Source organism: Oncorhynchus mykiss, chromosome 17, assembly GCF_057628025.1.
Source record: "Oncorhynchus mykiss isolate SJ-2025 chromosome 17, ASM5762802v1, whole genome shotgun sequence".
NCBI classification, from domain to species: Eukaryota; Metazoa; Chordata; class Actinopteri; order Salmoniformes; family Salmonidae; genus Oncorhynchus; species Oncorhynchus mykiss.
The window spans coordinates 70017775-70040000 of NC_143038.1; the positions used below are offsets into that span (position 1 = coordinate 70017775).

Sequence of the window (22226 nt, forward strand, 5' to 3'; positions counted from 1 at the left end):
TGAGTTGTTATTTTACCTGAAATGCACAAGGTCCTCTACTCCGACAATTAATCCACACATAAAACAGACAACCGAATCGTTACAAGTCATCTCTCCTCCTTCCAGGCTTTTTCATCTTTGAACTTATATGGTGATCGCATCTACACTTTCATATTATTACCACGACAACCGGCAAAACATTGTCTTTTAATCACCCACGTGAGTATAACCAATGAGAAAGTGGGAGAGGCAGGACTTTCAGCGCGATCTGCGTCAGAAATAGAAAGCACTTCTATTTTAGCCCTTGGTAACGCAGACGGTCATTGGTGCGAGCAGTGTGGGTGCAATAGATGAACAACATGGATTTCTAAATTTATTTTGCAACGTTCGCACACGCGACGTGTCCTGTCTGGTCAGCATGTAATTGGGTTATGGTATGGGGCAGGCATAAGCAACGGATAACGAACACAATTGCATTTCATTGATGGCAAATTTGAATTTGAAAAAAAATACTGTAAAAAGATCCTGAGGCCCACAGTGAGGACCATTAAAAATAATAATTTAAAAGGGTATCTGTGACCAACAGATTCACGTCTGTATTCTCAGTCCTGTGAAATCCATATGGATTTAGGGCTTAATGGATTTCCATTGACCGATTTCCTCATACGACCTGAACTGTAAACTCAGTCAAATCAAGGAAATTGTTGCATGTTGAGTTTCTATTTTTGTTCAGTATAAGTCAAATGTATAAATCATTTCAAATTCCTTATGTTAAGCAAACCAAAAGGCACCATTTTAGTCAGATGTTATTTACAGGTAGCCCAGGGGCAAACTCAGACGTCATTTACAAACAAAGCATTTGTGTTTAGTGAGTCTGCCAGATCAGAGGCAGTAGGGACCAGGGATGTTCTCTGTTTAGTGAGTCTGCCAGATCAGAGGCAGTAGGGACCAGGGATGTTCTCTGTTTAGTGAGTCTGCCAGATCAGAGGCAGTAGATGACCAGGGATGTTCTCTGTTTAGTGAGTCTGCCAGATGAAAGGCAGTAGATGACCAGGGATGTTCTCTGTTTAGTGAGTCTGCCAGATCAGAGGCAGTAGGGACCAGGGATGTTCTCTGTTTAGTGAGTCTGCCAGATCAGAGGCAGTAGGGACCAGGGATGTTCTCTGTTTAGTGAGTCTGCCAGATCAGAGGCAGTAGGGACCAGGGATGTTCTCTGTTTAGTGAGTCTGCCAGATCAGAGGCAGTAGGGACCAGGGATGTTCTCTGTTTAGTGAGTCTGCCAGATGAAAGGCAGTAGATGACCAGGGATGTTCTCTGTTTAGTGAGTCTGCCAGATGAAAGGCAGTAGATGACCAGGGATGTTCTCTGTTTAGTGAGTCTGCCAGATGAAAGGCAGTAGATGACCAGGGATGTTCTCTGTTTAGTGAGTCTGCCAGATCAGAGGCAGTAGGGACCAGGGATGTTCTCTGTTTAGTGAGTCTGCCAGATGAAAGGCAGTAGATGACCAGGGATGTTCTCTGTTTAGTGAGTCTGCCAGATGAAAGGCAGTAGATGACCAGGGATGTTCTCTGTTTAGTGAGTCTGCCAGATGAAAGGCAGTAGGGACCAGGGATGTTCTCTGTTTAGTGAGTCTGCCAGATGAAAGGCAGTAGATGACCAGGGATGTTCTCTGTTTAGTGAGTCTGCCAGATCAGAGGCAGTAGGGACCAGGGATGTTCTCTGTTTAGTGAGTCTGCCAGATCAGAGGCAGTAGGGACCAGGGATGTTCTCTGTTTAGTGAGTCTGCCAGATCAGAGGCAGTAGGGACCAGGGATGTTCTCTGTTTAGTGAGTCTGCCAGATCAGAGGCAGTAGGGACCAGGGATGTTCTCTGTTTAGTGAGTCTGCCAGATGAAAGGCAGTAGATGACCAGGGATGTTCTCTGTTTAGTGAGTCTGCCAGATGAAAGGCAGTAGATGACCAGGGATGTTCTCTGTTTAGTGAGTCTGCCAGATGAAAGGCAGTAGATGACCAGGGATGTTCTCTGTTTAGTGAGTCTGCCAGATCAGAGGCAGTAGGGACCAGGGATGTTCTCTGTTTAGTGAGTCTGCCAGATCAGAGGCAGTAGGGACCAGGGATGTTCTCTGTTTAGTGAGTCTGCCAGATCAGAGGCAGTAGGGACCAGGGATGTTCTCTGTTTAGTGAGTCTGCCAGATCAGAGGCAGTAGATGACCAGGGATGTTCTCTGTTTAGTGAGTCCTCCAGATCAGAGGCAGTAGGGACCAGGGATGTTCTCTGTTTAGTGAGTCCTCCAGATCAGAGGCAGTAGGGACCAGGGATGTTCTCTGTTTAGTGAGTCTGCCAGATCAGAGGCAGTAGGGACCAGGGATGTTCTCTGTTTAGTGAGTCTGCCAGATCAGAGGCAGTAGGGACCAGGGATGTTCTCTGTTTAGTGAGTCTGCCAGATCAGAGGCAGTAGGGACCAGGGATGTTCTCTGTTTAGTGAGTCTGCCAGATCAGAGGCAGTAGGGACCAGGGATGTTCTCTTGATAATTGCGTGAATTGGACCATTCCTGTCAAAATGTAACAAGTACTTTTTTGTGTCAGAGAAAATGTATGGGGGGGGAAAAAAATACATGATTTTCTTTAGGAAAATATGCAGAGTAAAAGTAGTCCACAATATAAATAGTCAAGTACAGATACTCCAAAAAACTACTTAAAGTATTTAAAAAAAACTTTACTTTAAAAAGGGACATCAGTCCAGCAGCAGTCCAACCTAGCAGCAGTGTGAGATGTGTCATTGTGTTTACTACCTGTGAGAGCAGTGTCCCGTTGTCCTTCAGAGAGTTGTTGATCATCTGCTGGGTGGTGTCCAGGTGGGTCAGCAGCTGACCAAACTGCATGGCTACACACACACACAGAGAAAGGACCAGGGTTCATATACTTATTCACAGAGAGTCAGACCACCCACAGACACAGACACACAGAGAGACCACCCACATGGCTACAGAGAGAGAGAGTCAGACCACCCACATTTTAAAAGCATATCAGCGCTGTGGACATTACTTGTTCCTTTAAATTCATTTTTATAACTTCCACACCTGCAGTTAAATGTGATTTTTTATTTATTTTCTAATTGTAACATATGTTTGAGCCAGGTCTGAAAGCCAGGTGATTGACAGGTTAGCATGTTTCTGAGCCAGGTCTGGTGATTACCTTGTTCATGCAACTCCTTGACAGCCATGAGCCTCTGCACCACCTGGGGCAGAGAGGTTGCCATGGCGTCCCACTTCTGCACCACGTCATACAGCTGAGACACCTGACAGACGGAGACAACGCGGAACACGTTGTGGATGAAAATAATACACATGATACGGTTAGGGGGGGGGAAACAGACGGAGAGTTCGAGGATTGTCCAGGTGACATCTACAGGAGATGACTACTGTCGGTGGAGGATTGTCCAGGTGACATCTACAGGAGATGACTACTGTCGGTGGACGATTGTCCAGGTGACATCTACAGGACATGACTACTGTCGGTGGAGGATTGTCCAGGTTACATCTACAGGACATGACTACTGTCGGTGGAGGATTGTCCAGGTTACATCTACAGGAGACGACTACTGTCGGTGGAGGATTGTCCAGGTTACATCTACAGGAGATGACTACTGTCGGTGGAGGATTGTCCAGGTTACATCTACAGGAGACGACTACTGTCGGTGGAGGATTGTCCAGGTGACATCTACAGGAGATGACTACTGTCGGTGGAGGATTGTCCAGGTTACATCTACAGGAGATGACTACTGTCGGTGGAGGATTGTCCAGGTGACATCTACAGGAGATGACTACTGTCGGTGGAGGATTGTCCAGGTTACATCTACAGGAGACGACTACTGTCGGTGGAGCATTGTCCAGGTTACATCTACAGGAGACGACTACTGTCGGTGGAGGATTGTCCAGGTTACATCTACAGGAGATGACTACTGTCGGTGGAGGATTGTCCAGGAGACATCTACAGGAGATGACTACTGTCGGTGGAGGATTGTCCAGGTGACATCTACTGGAGATGCCTACTGTCGGTGGAGGATTGTCCAGGTTACATCTACAGGAGATGACTACTGTCGGTGGAGGATTGTCCAGGTTACATCTACAGGAGATGACTGTCCAGGTTACATCTACAGGAGATGACTACTGTCGGTGGAGGATTGTCCAGGTGACATCTACAGGAGATGACTACTGTCGGTGGAGGATTGTCCAGGTTACATCTACAGGAGATGACTGTCCAGGTTACATCTACAGGAGATGACTACTGTCGGTGGAGGATTGTCCAGGTGACATCTACAGGAGACGACTACTGTCGGTGGAGGATTGTCCAGGTGACATCTACAGGAGACGACTACTGTTAGTGATAGATTGTCCAGGTTACATCTACAGGAGATGACTACTGTCGGTGGAGGATTGTCCAGGTGACATCTACAGGAGATGACTACTGTCGGTGGAGGATTGTCCAGGTTACATCTACAGGAGATGACTACTGTCGGTGGAGGATTGTCCAGGTTACATCTACAGGAGATGACTACTGTCGGTGGAGGATTGTCCAGGTGACATCTACAGGAGATGACTACTGTCGGTAGAGGATTGTCCAGGTTACATCTACAGGAGATGACTACTGTCGGTGGAGGATTGTCCAGGTGACATCTACAGGAGATGACTACTGTCGGTGGAGGATTGTCCAGGTGACATCTACAGGAGATGACTACTGTCGGTGGAGGATTGTCCAGGTTACATCTACAGGAGATGACTGTCCAGGTTACATCTACAGGAGATGACTACTGTCGGTGGAGGATTGTCCAGGTGACATCTACAGGAGACGACTACTGTCGGTGGAGGATTGTCCAGGTGACATCTACAGGAGACGACTACTGTTAGTGATAGATTGTTCAGGTTACATCTACAGGAGACGACTACTGTCGGTGGAGGATTGTCCAGGTTACATCTACAGGAGACGACTACTGTCGGTGGAGGATTGTCCAGGTTACATCTACAGGAGACGACTACTGTTAGTGATAGATTGTCCAGGTTACATCTACAGGAGATGACTACTGTCGGTGGAGGATTGTCCAGGTTACATCTACAGGAGACGACTACTGTCGGTGGAGGATTGTCCAGGTTACATCTACAGGAGATGACTACTGTCGGTGGAGGATTGTCCAGGTGACATCTACAGGAGACGACTACTGTCGGTGGAGGATTGTCCAGGTGACATCTACAGGAGACGACTACTGTCGGTGGAGGATTGTCCAGGTTACATCTACAGGAGACGACTACTGTCGGTGGAGGATTGTCCAGGTTACATCTACAGGAGATGACTACTGTCGGTGGAGGATTGTCCAGGTGACATCTACAGGAGACGACTACTGTCGGTGGAGGATTGTCCAGGTTACATCTACAGGAGATGACTACTGTCGGTGGAGGATTGTCCAGGTGACATCTACAGGAGACGACTACTGTCGGTGGAGGATTGTCCAGGTGACATCTACAGGAGACGACTACTGTCGGTGGAGGATTGTCCAGGTTACATCTACAGGAGACGACTACTGTCGGTGGAGGATTGTCCAGGTTACATCTACAGGAGATGACTACTGTCGGTGGAGGATTGTCCAGGTGACATCTACAGGAGATGACTACTGTCGGTGGAGGATTGTCCAGGTGACATCTACAGGAGAAGACTACTGTCGGTGGAGGATTGTCCAGGTTACATCTACAGGAGATGACTACTGTCGGTGGAGGATTGTCCAGGTTACATCTACAGGAGATGACTGTCCAGGTTACATCTACAGGAGATGACTACTGTCAGTGGAGGATTGTCCAGGTTACATCTACAGGAGATGACTACTGTCGGTGGAGGATTGTCCAGGTGACATCTACAGGAGATGACTACTGTCGGTGGAGGATTGTCCAGGTGACATCTACAGGAGATGACTACTGTCGGTGGAGGATTGTCCAGGTTACATCTACAGGAGATGACTACTGTCGGTGGAGGATTGTCCAGGTGACATCTACAGGAGATGACTACTGTCGGTGGAGGATTGTCCAGGTTACATCTACAGGAGATGACTACTGTCGGTGGAGGATTGTCCAGGTTACATCTACAGGAGACGACTACTGTTAGTGATAGATTGTCCAGGTTACATCTACAGGAGATGACTACTGTCGGTGGAGGATTGTCCAGGTTACATCTACAGGAGATGACTACTGTCGGTGGAGGATTGTCCAGGTTACATCTACAGGAGATGACTACTGTCGGTGGAGGATTGTCCAGGTGACATCTACAGGAGATGACTACTGTCGGTGGAGGATTGTCCAGGTTACATCTACAGGAGACGACTACTGTCGGTGGAGGATTGTCCAGGTTACATCTACAGGAGACGACTACTGTTAGTGATAGATTGTCCAGGTTACATCTACAGGAGACGACTACTGTCGGTGGAGGATTGTCCAGGTTACATCTACAGGAGACGACTACTGTCGGTGGAGGATTGTCCAGGTTACATCTACAGGAGATGACTACTGTCGGTGGAGGATTGTCCAGGTTACATCTACAGGAGACGACTACTGTCGGTGGAGGATTGTCCAGGTTACATCTACAGGAGACGACTACTGTCGGTGGAGGATTGTCCAGGTGACATCTACAGGAGATGACTACTGTCGGTGGAGGATTGTCCAGGTTACATCTACAGGAGATGACTACTGTCGGTGGAGGATTGTCCAGGTGACATCTACAGGAGATGACTACTGTCGGTGGAGGATTGTCCAGGTGACATCTACAGGAGATGACTACTGTCGGTGGAGGATTGTCCAGGTGACATCTACAGGAGAAGACTACTGTCGGTGGAGGATTGTCCAGGTTACATCTACAGGAGATGACTACTGTCGGTGGAGGATTGTCCAGGTTACATCTACAGGAGATGACTGTCCAGGTTACATCTACAGGAGATGACTACTGTCGGTGGAGGATTGTCCAGGTTACATCTACAGGAGATGACTACTGTCGGTGGAGGATTGTCCAGGTTACATCTACAGGAGATGACTACTGTCGGTGGAGGATTGTCCAGGTGACATCTACAGGAGATGACTACTGTCGGTGGAGGATTGTCCAGGTTACATCTACAGGAGATGACTACTGTCGGTGGAGGATTGTCCAGGTTACATCTACAGGAGATGACTACTGTCGGTGGAGGATTGTCCAGGTTACATCTACAGGAGATGACTACTGTCGGTGGAGGATTGTCCAGGTTACATCTACAGGAGATGACTACTGTCGGTGGAGGATTGTCCAGGTTACATCTACAGGAGATGACTACTGTCGGTGGAGGATTGTCCAGGTGACATCTACAGGAGATGACTACTGTCGGTGGTGGATTGTCCAGGTTACATCTACAGGAGATGACTACTGTCGGTGGAGGATTGTCCAGGTTACATCTACAGGAGATGACTACTGTCGGTGGAGGATTGTCCAGGTGACATCTACAGGAGATGACTACTGTCGGTGGTGGATTGTCCAGGTTACATCTACAGGAGATGACTACTGTCGGTGGAGGATTGTCCAGGTTACATCTACAGGAGATGACTACTGTCGGTGGAGGATTGTCCAGGTGACATCTACAGGAGATGACTACTGTTGGTCCAAGTAGTTCTCCTGGTGGTTAGGAAAACCTCCTGGCCATAGGGATAACCTAATTACTGTGTGAAATAAGATGTCATATAAAAACTCTTACATTTCCTTCTAAACCTCAATATAAAAAGCCAGACTAACCTTGTTCTGTGTGCCAGCATCTTCAATGGTTGCTTTGTGCTTCGCAATCTCATTCATCTTTCCAAGGACGCTCTACACAGAGAAAAACACAAAACAACGATAACCGTGTTCACTTTTTATAACAAGCACAAAAATACCAGCCCATCTGTCCTTGGGTGTTCAATTCAATTCAATTCAATGGGCTTTATTAGCATGGGAAACACATGTTAACATTGCCAGAGCAAGAGAAGTAGATAATATTACAAAAGTGAAATAAACCAAGTGTTCTCTGCAGAGTAGTGGAACATTGATTGCTGCTAGACTGATACAAGGCCAGCGTTTCATCAAGGGGAGGGAATGTTTCTGCTGATCCTCAACGTTACCTGCAGCCTGGCTTCCACCTGGTCCAGAGTGGCTGAGTCCAGAGCACTGACCCTCGCCTGCAGCAGCTCCATAGTGTCCTGGAGGACAGAGACAGACAGAGAGAGAGAGCTCAGTCTCAGGGCTAACAGTGATTGATGATCAGGGCAGGGTTAACTGTACTTTCTGACATTGTGGATCATTCAAAACCCCCCCAAAAAATGTTTTATGAACAAATTGGATTGATTGAGTTCAGTTGACAAAATAAAACTAAAAAGTATGACGTTTTTGACCAACTGAACTGGACCAAAGTGGGAGACAGAAGAGACTCACCATGAGACTGCCTCCCTGCACCCCAGCACTCAGAGGTCCCGGTTTGTCTGATCCAGAACCCACAGCAGTCTCCAGCTCTGAAAGTCTCTTCTCCAACTCTGCCATCTTAACACAGAGACAAACAATGGAGAGGTTCAGGCGTGAATGAATGAAAACTGGGTAAACAAGTGACACAGAATTGACCAAGGACTGACTCAAATTTGCATGTGCAAATGCAGACACACGTTGTTGTCGACCACACACACACACACACACACACACACACACAGTGCTGTTGGGGACCCCTTTCCACACAGTGCCATTGCCCTGGGCTCCATACCTTGGCAGCGTCTGTGAACTTCTCCTGCTCTGGCCGGCTGTGTAGCTCATACAACACCACACCGTCAGGACCTTTAGCTGCTGGGGCCTTCCCCTCCCCTGTACTGCCCCTACTGCCCCTCACTGCCTCCAGCTGGGTTAACAGACGTCTGACGGAGACGGAGAGAGAAAGGGAGGAAGGAGAGAGGGTCAAGAATAAAAAAGGCACAAGTTTTTTTTTTAACCTTTATTTAACCTGGCTAGTCAGTTAAGAACACATTCTTATTTTCAATGACGGCCTAGGAACAGTGGGTTAACTGCCTGTTCAGGGGGCAGAACGACTAAGAGCCAGACGGGGGTTTGAATAAGAGACAGACGAGGGTTTGAATAACAGACAGACGGGGGTTTGAATAACAGACAGACGGGAGTTTGAATAAGAGACAGACGGGAGTTTGAATAAGAGCCAGACGGGGGTTTGAATAAGAGCCAGACGGGGGTTTGAATAAGAGCCAGACGGGGGTTTGAATAAGAGCCAGACGGGGGTTTGAATAAGAGCCAGACGGGGGTTTGAATAAGAGCCAGACGGGGGTTTGAATAAGAGCCAGACGGGGGTTTGAATAAGAGACAGACGGGGGTTTGAATAAGAGACAGACGGGGGTTTGAATAAGAGACAGACGGGGGTTTGAATAAGAGACAGACGGGGGTTTGAATAAGAGCCAGACGGGGGTTTGAATAAGAGCCAGACGGGGGTTTGAATAAGAGCCATACGGGGGTTTGAATAAGAGCCATACGGGGGTTTGAATAAGAGACAGATGGGGGTTTGAATAAGAGCCAGACGGGGGTTTGAATAAGAGACAGACGAGGGTTTGAATAAGAGACAGACGAGGGTTTGAATAAGAGACAGACGGGGGTTTGAATAAGAGACAGACGGGGGTTTGAATAAGAGACAGACGGGGGTTTGAATAAGAGACAGACGGGGGTTTGAATAAGAGACAGACAAGGGTTTGAATAACAGCCAGACGGAGGTTTGAATAAGAGACAGACGGAGGTTTGAATAAGAGACAGATGGGGGTTTTAGAGAATTTAGCAGTATGTCCAACCGTTCTCACAACTGCATTGCGTCGTGTGGAAGAGCGGTTTACTGGATGTCAACGATGTGAACAGAATTTCCCATGGTGCCGTGGGGTTATGAGATACAGCGACTAGATCCTGAGGCCCACTGTCTTGCCATTCATCTGCCTCGACCCCCCCCCATGACGCAAGGATCTGTACACAATTCCTGGAAGCGTCCCAGTTCTTCCATGGCCTGCATACTCACTAGACATAGTCACCCATTGAGCATGTTTGGGATGCTCTGGATCGACGGGTACGACAGCATGTTCCAGTTCCCGCCAATATCCAGCAGCGTGGATACCCAGAGTGGGGACAACATTCCACAGGCCACAATCAACAGCCTGATCAACTCTATGCAAAGGAGACCCGCTCCACTACAGGCCCGTTGATGTGAATTGGGGCTTGCTCAGCCCTCCATTTCCTGTAGACCACAATCAGCGCGTTGTCTTGCTGACGTTAAGGGAGAGGTTGTTGTTCTGGCGCCAAACTGCCAGGCCTCCTCCCTATAGGCTGTCTCATCGTCATTGGTGATCAGGCCTACCACCGTCGTTTTGTTCGCAAACTTAATGATGGTGATGGGAGTCATGGGTGAACAGGAAGTACAGGAGGGGACTAAGCACGCACCCCTGGGGGCGCCCTGTGTTAGAGGGTCAGCGTGGCGGATGTGTTGTTGCCTACCATCACCACCTGGGGGTGCCTCATCAGGAAGTTCAGGATCCAGTTGCAGAGGGATATGTTTAGTCCCAGGGTCCTTAGCGTAGTGATGAGCTTCATGGGCACTATGGTGTTGAACGCTGAGCTGTAGTCAATGAACAGTATTCTCACGTAGGTGTTCCCCTTGTCTAAGTGGGAAAGGGCAGTGTGTGGAGTACAATAGAGATTTTGTCATCTGTGGATCTGTTGGCGCGGTATGTGAATTGGAGTGGATCCAGGGTGTCTGGGATGATGGTGTTGATGTGAGACATCACCAGCCTTTCAATGTTTTTCATGGCTACAGATGTGAGTGCTATGATGCGGTAGACATTTAAACAGGTTACCTTGGTGCCCCCCCCTTCCCTCTCTTACTTGGCCAGTGCTCCATCTGGGTCAGCTAGATTAATATGTGCCTGTGGTCCTAGCAGTGAGTCCAGGTGGGCAGAGACCAGCTGCTGTTTGAGCTGGGCAGCCTGCTGAGCGAGGACGACAGGAGTCAGACGCTCCTCTGAACTGCTGTCCCGTGTGGTCGCCTGAGGGGAGAGGAGCATAGACAGATGTGATCAGCACGAAGGGAAATGACAACGACAGGTTTGGAGGTGGGTAGAGGTCACTGGGGTATAAAGATGGGTGGTTTGGAGGTGGGTAGAGGTCACTGGGGTATAAAGATGGGTGGTTTGGAGGTGGGTAGAGGTCACTGAGGTATAAAGATGGGTGGTTTGGAGGTGGGTAGAGGTCACTGAGGTATAAAGATGGGTGGTTTGGGGGTGGGTAGAGGTCACTGAGGTATAAAGATGGGTGGTTTGGGGGTGGGTAGAGGTCACTGAGGTATAAAGATGGGTGGTTTGGGGGTGGGTAAAGGTCACTGGGGTATAAAGATGGGTGGTTTGGAGGTGGGTAGAGGTCACTGAGGTATAAAGATGGGTGGTTTGGGGGTGGGTAGAGGTCACTGAGGTATAAAGATGGGTGGTTTGGGGGTGGGTAAAGGTCACTGGGGTATAAAGATGGGCCCCAGGAATCCGAGACTAATCAGGAAGATTCAGGGGGATAAAAAAACATTCTGAAGGCAGCTTCAACTTCGACGCCCTATTGTAGCCATATGTACACAGGTTTGTAGAGGCTAGGGCGTAAGGGCTAGGGGGCTGACGCTAGGGCGTAGGGGCTAGGGGGCTAACGCTAGGGCGTAGGGGGCTAACGCTAGGGCGTAGGGGGCTAATGCTAGGGCGTAAGGGTTAGGGGGCTAACGCTAGGGCGTAATGGCTAGGGGGCTAACGCTAGGGCGTAAGGGCTAGGGGGCTAACGCTAGGGTTTTGGGAGTATTTGTCTGACCCGGGTGGTTTAGGGTGTAGGGGTTATTTGGCAGTCTGTGTGACCTGGGTGGTTTAGGGTGTAGGGGTTATTTGGCACAGTCTGTCTGACCCGGGCGGTTTAGGGTGTAGGGGTTATTTGGCACCGCCTGTCTGACCCAGGTGGTTTAGGGGTTTTACCTGGATGGTCTCCACCTCCTGACTGAGTTCCTGGATCTCATTAACCAGCCGCTGGTACTTCTGCTGGGGGGTTTCCTTCACCCCACAGCCCTCCGCCAACTAGACAGAGAGAATAAGAACACAGAGTTAAATATTCAGACAATACACTGAAGCGTCAGAACAGACAGCTGAATCATTATCCACAAGATTCAAATAAGACAGCTGAATCACATTATCCACAAGATTCAAATAAGACAGCTGAATCATTATCCACAAGATTCAAAATAAGACAGCTGAATCATTATCCACAAGATTCAAATAAGACAGCTGAATCATTATCCACATGATTCAAATGGGCACGTAATAGGTCTTGTGATGGATTTCACAGAGATGGTTTTTATGTGTCCCAACAGAATCAAATGGTACTATTTATAGAACAATAATCAATATGAAATATTGCAGTAGCAGCATCTACTCACAATCTCATATTCTCCCGACTCATAGCCCACTCTTTTGTTCTTACTGATACGATCTGAGAAGTCTGGGAGAGAAAACACATTCATTAGAGGAAAGACAAGAATGTTAGATGATGGTTTTGTTATAGGGATGAACCGGTTTCACGATAAAACCACGGTAAAATTCCCGACAATTAGTATTACCGTTTCAAATGTTAATTATCATTAAAACCGTGTTTGATTACCGCGGTTTGAAAAACTCACGGGAAATACCGTCCAGCATCGACCAAAGTCAGCGGCAGTCGGACGCAGGCGCAGCATGCAACGTGGGTTTTGTTTCGTGTGAAAACATGGCGGGAGGCAGTGACAGCCCTCGGGAGATTTTTCAGCCTTTGAAGAGGACCAAATCTGAAGTGTGCTCGTATTTTTGGGGGTTTTACAAGATTGTTGAGGGAAACTACAAATCGAAGATGGTCACCTTGTCTGCAGAACATGCAACATTGTTTTTTTAATCACAGCAAAAGCGGGCAACAATTCAAAATCTCGAGTCCTCTTTGTGACCACCACCCACACTACCTTATAGGGTATGCAAGGTTCACTTTTAGCTCACTTTTAGCTCAATGCATGATGTGGGGACTTCGGGATGGTGGAAAATGTCAAGGTTTGTCTGTCTAACTTTGCTAATAGCTTGTCAATAATGTAAACTGAAGCGTTTCAGTGTTACCTACTCTTATAAACACGCCACACGTTCTGCTGCTGTGTGCGTCGTCAGACTCTATTGACCCATTGCTAGGCTGGACAATAGAACCATTCAAAACTCACCTAAGGCTGACAAACAGCAAAAGAACGTTGGCTAAGCTGGAACACTAGAGCGAGCCCATAGCAAATGAATGGAATGGAACGTTGGCTAAGCTGGAACACTAGAGCGAGCCCATAGCAAATGAATGGAATGGAACGTTGGCTAAGCTGGAACAGTAGAGCGAGCCCATAGCAAATGAATGAATGGAACGTTGGCTAAGCTGGAACACTAGAGCGAGCCCATAGCAAATTAATGGAATGGAACGTTGGCTAAGCTGGAACACTAGAGCGAGCCCATAGCAAATGAATGAATGGAATGGAACGTTGGCTAAGCTGGAACACTAGCGCGAGCCCATAGCAAATGAATGGAATGGAACGTTGGCTAAGCTGGAACACTAGGGCGAGCCCATAACAAATGAATGGAATGGAACGTTGGCTAAGCTGGAACACTAGCGCGAGCCCATAGCAAATGAATGGAATGGAACGTTGGCTAAGCTGGAACACTAGAGCGAGCCCATAGCAAATGAATGGAATGGAACGTTGGCTAAGCTGGAACAGTAGAGCGAGCCCATAGCAAATGAATGGAATGTTGGCTAAGCTGGAACAGTAGAGCGAGCCCATAGCAAATGAATGAATGGAATGGAACGTTGGCTAAGCTGGAACACTAGCGCGAGCCCATAGTAAATGAATGGAATGGAACGTTGGCTAAGCTGGAACAGTAGAGCGAGCCCATAGAAAATGAATGAATGGAATGGAACGTTGGCTAAGCTGGAACACTAGAGCGAGCCCATAGTAAATGAATGGAATGGAACGTTGGCTAAGCTGGAACAGTAGAGCGAGCCCATAGCAAATGAATGAATGGAATGGAACGTTGGCTAAGCTGGAACACTAGAGCGAGCCCATAGTAAATGAATGAATGGAATGGAACGTTGGCTAAGTTGGAACACTAGAGCGAGCCCATAGCAAATTAATGAATGGAATGGAACGTTGGCTAAGCTGGAACACTAGAGCGAGCCCATAGTAAATGAATGGAATGGAATGTTCAGAGCCTGTTGTTCACAGAGCCTGATGCTTAGAATTCCATTTGGCCTAAAAGGCACATGTATGCCTTTTTATTTTACCAATACAATCTGTTCGTCAGACTAAACTGGGAAGAAAAAAAAACAGTGCTTATGTCTGCATAATGAGAAAGTAGGGGGAAAAATGAAAATGTCTGACTATTTCTGGTCTAGTGATCGATGAAAAACGAGCTCGCTGCCCAGACTCACAGAATTAGAAAGAGGAGATTCTCATGAATAAAATGGTGTCTTGACTTTTTTTTTTTTTAAATCTAAATATACACATTGCAAAATATTTGGCGAAATAGACAGACTTGCCTATATTTCCCCTATATAGGAAACAATGGGACGACCTCAGAGTTCCATGAGTAATTTTGTTGTTGTTTACATTTTAACCATAAACAAAGTGAGCAGCTCTCGTTACCAACAATAGCGAAACAGGCATTGTGACGTCGAACAATGAGCTGGGAAGAGAACGTTCAGAAGACGAGTTGTTGCCACGGCGCTCAATAGAACTAATAGGAGCTGGCAGGGTGAAAAATACCCTAAAATAAGGCCTGTTTATTCGTGACTACTTCAAAACGACGGCAAGCAGCTGGGAAATATGGTCATATTATGAAACTGGGCTACACGGCGGATGCAATTTATCAGGAAAAAAAAAGCATTGTTAAAAATTGCCTACCATTGCACACGATAACGCATTATGTAGTTTAGTCACCCAACCAATATATTTTGTTCATTTAAAATCCGTCAGTCATCGACTTGGTTGTAAAAAATGTTTCAACAGGAGAAACACTATAGACTCTCCCCCCCCCCCCCCCCCCCCCCTACCAGACCCCCCCCTCACCAGACTCCACCGTACAAGACACTCCCGTACAAGACTCCCGTATTTATGTCAATTGTTGGGCTCATTGTAATTACTATCACCGTCTTCTTAAGACTCATTTGTATTAATGTAAATTGTGCATGGGGTTATTGCCTATACTCAAATGCAACACAGAAGATAGTGTGTGTGATGATAATAATAATAATAATACATGAGCTATTTCCTTGTTTACAGAGATGGACGTGCAGCAGGCCAACCCAGTGATGCTACTGGTCCCTCATCTACAGTTGTGACAGACACTCCAGAAAGCATTTAAAAAGGCAGGCTGTTTATGCACCCACATCAAAAAAATGCTCAAGACCTCACTGTACCCATTTTATATTATATTGCAAAGGACATGGTGCCATTTCATATTGTTGAGAGGCCCGTCTTTCTGAGGCTGATGAAGGCTGCCGTGCCTCACTACAAAGTGTCATCACAAACAATATTTTCCAAGACTGAAATCCCAAACCTGTACAACCAGGTTAAAGCTGATGTTGGAAAATGTTTCGCTCAAGGCACATGGTTTGCTGCAACTACTGACCTCTGGACCAATGAAAGCAGGGGGTGGTTCAACCCTACATCAGCTTTACTATCCATTACCTCACCCCAGACTGGTAACTGGAATCAAACTGTCTGGAAACACAGTTCTTCCCAGAAGAAGGTTTTTGAGAATATGCTGGAAGAGTGGGGAGATCAACAAGAAAGACCTGGTCTGTATAACCACAGACAACACAACAAACACGATCAAGGCTTTAGAACAGGTCCCAGATCTGTGGCTTTGGCTGCTTTGACCCATCATTTGAACCTGGCCATCTCAAAGGCTCTGAAAAATTCAGAGAGTTGACACAGCAGTCAAGGCCTGTCGTCATCTGGTCCAAGGCTTCTCACGGAGCTGGAAGAGAAGGAGAGAACTGAGAGAAAAAGCAAGCTGCCCTCAACATGCCACAGAAGGCTCTGATCCATGATGATGTGGTGACCCGGTGGGGGATCTACACACAAGATGCTTGAGCGTGTCCTCAGACAACAGCAGCCAGTCTGTGTTACACTGGCTGGAGAACGAGGAACATGGAATCTGATGACCAACGGATGCCGACATAAGTGTCATGGAACAACTGTGCCAGCTCCTTGAACCTGAGCAAGTTTATAGATGCACTTGCCTCAGAGACACTGTCAGCCATCAGCCCAGTCCTGGACCACGTTACCCGTGATGTTCTGGTGGAAGAGGATACGGAGCCATCCCTGACCGGGGAGCTGATACGGAGCCATCCCTGACCGGGGAGCTGATACGGAGCCATCCCTGACCGGGGAGATGATACGGAGCCATCCCTGACCGGGGAGATGATACGGAGCCATCCCTGACCGGGGAGATGATACGGAGCCATCCCTGACCGGGGAGATGATACGGAGCCATCCCTGACCGGGGAGATGATACGGAGCCATCCCTGACCAAGGAGATGATACGGAGCCATCCCTGACCAGGGGGATGATACGGAGCCATCCCTGACCAGGGGGATGATACGGAGCCATCCCTGACCAGGGGGATGATACGGAGCCATCCCTGACCAGGGAGATGATACGGAGCCATCCCTGACCAAGGAGATGATACGGAGCCATCCCTGACCAGGGAGATGATACGGAGCCATCCCTGACCAGGGAGATGATACGGAACCATCCCTGACCAGGGAGATGATACGGAGCCATCCCTGACCAAGGAGATGATACGGAGCCATCCCTGACCGGGGAGATGATACGGAGCCATCCCTGACCAAGGAGATGATACGGAGCCATCCCTGACCAAGGAGATGATACGGAGCCATCCCTGACCAAGGAGATGATACGGAGCCATCCCTGACCAGGGAGATGATACGGAGCCATCCCTGACCAAGGAGATGATACGGAGCCATCCCTGACCAAGGAGATGATACGGAGCCATCCCTGACCAAGGAGATGATACGGAGCCATCCCTGACCAGAGAGATGAAAATGATACGGAGCCATCCCTGACCAAGGAGATGATACGGAGCCATCCCTGACCAAGGAGATGATACGGAGCCATCCCTGACCAGGGAGATGAAAAGGGTACGGAGCCATCCCTGACCAAGGAGATGATACGGAGCCATCCCTGACCAGGGAGATGAAAAGGATACGGAGCCATCCCTGACCAGGGAGATGAAAAGGAGCCATCCCTGACCAAGGAGATGAAAAGGAGCCATCCCTGACCAAGGAGATGAAAAGGAGCCATCCCTGACCAAGGAGATGAAAAGGATACGGAGCCATCCCTGACCAGGGAGATGAAAAGGATACGGAGCCATCCCTGACCAGGGAGATGATACGGAGCCATCCCTGACCAGGGAGATGATACGGAGCCATCCCTGACCAGGGAGATGATACGGAGCCATCCCTGACCAGGGAGATGATACGGAGCCATCCCTGACCAGGGAGATGATACGGAGCCATCCCTGACCAGGGAGATGATACGGAGCCATCCCTGACCAGGGAGATGATAAGGAGCCACCCCTGACCAGGGAGATGAAAAGGATACGGAGCCACCCCTGACCAGGGAGATGATACAGAGCCATCCCTGACCAAGGAGATGATACGGAGCCATCCCTGACCAAGGAGAGGAAAAGGATAATGAGAGAAGACCTTAACAACAGATGCAAAGAGAGTCATGCACATGGCTTGATTCATTGACCCCCGCTTCAAAATAAGCTTTTTAGATGAGCCTGAGGCTGCAAAAGTTGACACTGACAGCTGTGTCCAGGAGGCCTTGAAGCCGACAGCTGTGTCCAGGAGGCCTTGAAGCCGACAGCTGTGTCCAGGAGGCCTTGAAGCCGACAGCTGTGTCCAGGAGGCCTTGAAGCCGACAGCTGTGTCCAGGAGGCCTTGAAGCCGACAGCTGTGTCCAGGAGGCCTTGAAGCCGACAGCTGTGTCCAGGAGGCCTTGAAGCCGACAGCTGTGTCCAGGAGGCCTTGAAGCCGACAGCTGTGTCCAGGAGGCCTTGAAGCCGACAGCTGTGTCCAGGAGGCCTTGAAGCCGACAGCTGTGTCCAGGAGGCCTTGAAGCCGACAGCTGCACAAGTCAGGGAAGAACCACGATGCACCAACACCCCCACAGCGGCATCGGAGGGGAAAGGCCTTGCTGGGTTGCTGAGAAAGATTACCTCGACAAGGCAGCAGAGAGGCGAAGAGGGTCAGATTCCGTTATATCTTTATGTTTGAAGCCTGAAATGTGGCAAAAGGTCGCAAAGTTCAAGGGGGCCGAATACTTTCGCAAGGCACTGTATATATGGTTGTATTGGATGTGTTTACATATGGTTGTATTGGATGTGTTTACATATGGTTGTGTTGGATGTGTTTACATATGGTTGTGTTGTTTTTACATCCACATTGGATGTGTTTATATATGGTTGTATTGGATGTGTTTACATATGGTTGTATTGGATGTGTTTACATATGGTTGTATTGGATGTGTTTATATATGGTTGTATTGGATGTGTTTACATATGGTTGTATTGGATGTGTTTACATATGGTTGTATTGGATGTGTTTATATATGGTTGTATTGGATGTGTTTACATATGGTTGTATAGGATGTGTTTATATATGGTTGTATTGGATGTGTTTACATATGGTTGTATTGGATGTGTTTACATATGGTTGTATTGGATGTGTTTATATATGGTTGTATTGGATGTGTTTACATATGGTTGTATTGGATGTGTTTACATATGGTTGTATTGGATGTGTTTACATATGGTTGTATTGGATGTGTTTACATATGGTTGTATTGGATGTGTTTACATATGGTTGTATTGGATGTGTTTACATATGGTTGTATTGGATGTGTTTATATATGGTTGTATTGGATGTGTTTATATATGGTTGTATTGGATGTGTTTACATATGGTTGTATTGGATGTGTTTACATATGGTTGTGTTGGATGTGTTTACATATGGTTGTGTTGGATGTGTTTACATATGGTTGTATTGGATGTGTTTACATATGGTTGTGTTGTTTTTACATCCACATTGGATGTGTTTACATATGGTTGTATTGGATGTGTTTACATATGGTTGTATTGGATGTGTTTACATATGGTTGTATTGGATGTGTTTACATATGGTTGTATAGGATGTGTTTACATATGGTTGTATTGGATGTGTTTACATATGGTTGTATTGGATGTGTTTACATATGGTTGTATTGGATGTGTTTATATATGGTTGTATTGGATGTGTTTATATATGGTTGTATTGGATGTGTTTATATATGGTTGTATTGGATGTGTTTATATATGGTTGTATTGGATGTGTTTATATATGGTTGTATTGGATGTGTTTATATATAGTTGTGTTGGATGTGTTTATATATGGTTGTGTTGGATGTGTTTACATATGGTTGTATTGGATGTGTTTACATATGGTTGTGTTGTTTTTACATCCACATTGGATGTGTTTATATATGGTTGTGTTGGATGTGTTTATATATGGTTGTATTGGATGTGTTTACATATGGTTGTGTTGTTTTTACATCCACATTGGATGTGTTTATATATGGTTGTGTTGGATGTGTTTACATATGGTTGTATTGGATGTGTTTATATATGGTTGTATTGGATGTGTTTACATATGGTTGTATTGGATGTGTTTACATATGGTTGTGTTGGATGTGTTTATATATGGTTGTATTGGATGTGTTTACATATGGTTGTATTGGATGTGTTTACATATGGTTGTATTGGATGTGTTTATATATGGTTGTATTGGATGTGTTTACATATGGTTGTATTGGATGTGTTTACATATGGTTGTGTTGGATGTGTTTATATATGGTTGTATTGGATGTGTTTACATATGGTTGTATTGGATGTGTTTACATATGGTTGTATTGTTCTTATATCCACATTGCTTCACTTGTGTTGATGTTATATGGACATGTGATTTGCTTACTGAAGGTTGTGTTCAACCTGCACTAGGGAAACATTTACCTCACGGTCACATGGCGCCATCTTTAAATGTTAAACGTTATTATTGTAGTGTTTCTGCACACAAAAAAACTACATCGTGCTGCTAATTGTATGTTTGTTTTCAATATGATTTCAGTGGATCAGTACTTCTTGAACATTCCCAGCGCGGTTCAACGTCACCGCGATAACACTGATAACCGGGATCATTTTTGCTCACTATAATCGTGATGTGAAATTTTCATAACCGTTTCATCTCTAGTTTGTAACCAATTCAGGAAATGCCTCACGTCTATGGCTACATGACCAGGGAAAAGTCCCAGTGTTCCTCCTGGTGAGGTCACATGGTCATCAGCTGATGTAAAAAGGGCTTTATAAATACATTTAATTTGAGTCAAGGACGAACTCCTGCGCTTTCTCAACTCCTTGCTTCCTCTCTTCCCCACCTCATGCACTGGATAAGGTCTGAGCAGAGAGACCTTAGACCTTCTCCTCCAATATGGTTGAGAAGGCACCGGAAGACTCACTGAGGTACGGCCCAGCCCCGACTCACTGAGGTACGGCCCAGCCCCGACTCACTGAGGTACGGCCCAGCCCCGATTCACTGAGATACAGCTGTTTGAAGGCATACTAACCGAGGCCTTTAGTGCTGACCCTCTTGTCCTTGAACTTGTCGTAGGCTGCGTTGGGGTTGACCACGATCCTCTCCACGCTGTCACTGCACAGCTCTTCCTGTTAAGAGACATCAAGAATAACGAGACACCACAGGAGACTTGGTCAAAACCAGGACAAATTGATTGGAAATGAAAGAGCTGACAGTATACGTAGGCCAAAATGGTTCAAAAGGAGATCAGATTTGATGATTGATGGGGATTTGTGCCAATCTTCTCTCTCCATGGGTTCTGTGTCACACTGGCTGATTCAATAACACCTGGGAACCTAGTCCCTTACACATCAGAATACCTGTATGGATCGGTGTACAAACTCTCTCACACAGTAGACGTCGTTAAAAAAATCAGTCAATTAGATACAATCCAATGAGTGAGACATCAAACTTCATCTACAGTGTGAGAGAGGGCCCATGTGAGACGCCAACCAACACCAGAACACAAACACAGATTGAAATGGATCTGTAATCAGGAGGTGTGGGGGGGGGGTCTATTCCAAGAGGGAAAACAAAGACAGTCAATTTAACATTCGATCAAGAAAGAGAGAAAAAAAAAAAGAACAAATTCAGAATCTTGAGCACCGAATGGTTCTGCAGAATCCACAATTATCTTGAAATGAGCTCTTTGGTGTCAAATGAAACGGAAAACACCACTAACTGTGTAAAGGGGTTGTATTGTGACAACACAATGTGAATGAAAAGTCAGCATTGCCTAGTTACCAGAAGACCTGGGAGTTAGGGACCAATCACTGCTCTACATGAGAAAGTTACCTCCCTCTTGCACAGCTGACTGATGAAAGATGCTATAGATATAGATTATGCTATATATATATATAGATTATATAAACTAGTGTTTCAGAGTTTCTCCGGTCCTGTGACTTCTACATAATCTCTATGAGCTAGTTAGCTGCTTCAGTCAATTATAAATCCATGGCTTTCTCCATCTGCTCATTTGAGGAAACAGATTCCCTTAAAAATCAGTGATTCTGAGAAAAGCATCATTCTGACTAGCCTCAGGGAACTGTGCACTAGGGTGAGGGATGATGTCGTCAATGTGTCTAATCTCCAAAATGATTTATTCACATTAATCAAAATGGGAACAATCAATAACCACTGACACAGACAGTAGTGACAGTCCAGACAGACAGTCAAAACAGACATGTTAGGAGTAGGAAGGGAGTCAGTCTGTTAGTCAGTGAAGCTCTTACCAGCTCCTTGGGTTCCCAAGGGGAGTTAGAGAAAGAGCACAGGGAGACAAAGAGGGGAGGGAGAAAGAGAAACAGATTAATGTGGTTATCACATGCCATGCACAGCAGCAGTCTGCCAGGGGAGATGAACGAGTCCAGTGTTCTGAGGCAGACTGCTGCTGACACCGGAGACATTCACTAGGAGACCGACTCT

At 46.7% G+C, this 22226-nt stretch overlaps 1 protein-coding gene across 1 annotated transcript in view; it reads right to left on the bottom strand.

The window, feature by feature from the left end:
• dctn2 (dynactin subunit 2) overlaps nt 1-22226 on the bottom strand; it is a 31246-nt gene that overhangs the window by 2798 nt on the left and 6222 nt on the right. Inside the window, exons 3-12 of the mRNA XM_036950861.2 lie at nt 20794-20890; nt 12493-12554; nt 12035-12133; nt 10920-11080; nt 8764-8911; nt 8445-8549; nt 8135-8212; nt 7773-7844; nt 3174-3276; nt 2771-2862 (exon numbers count right to left, since the gene is read on the bottom strand). Of these exons, the coding sequence (XP_036806756.1) occupies nt 2771-2862; nt 3174-3276; nt 7773-7844; nt 8135-8212; nt 8445-8549; nt 8764-8911; nt 10920-11080; nt 12035-12133; nt 12493-12554; nt 20794-20890 (1017 nt within the window). The remainder of the gene's footprint in view (nt 1-2770; nt 2863-3173; nt 3277-7772; nt 7845-8134; nt 8213-8444; nt 8550-8763; nt 8912-10919; nt 11081-12034; nt 12134-12492; nt 12555-20793; nt 20891-22226) is intronic.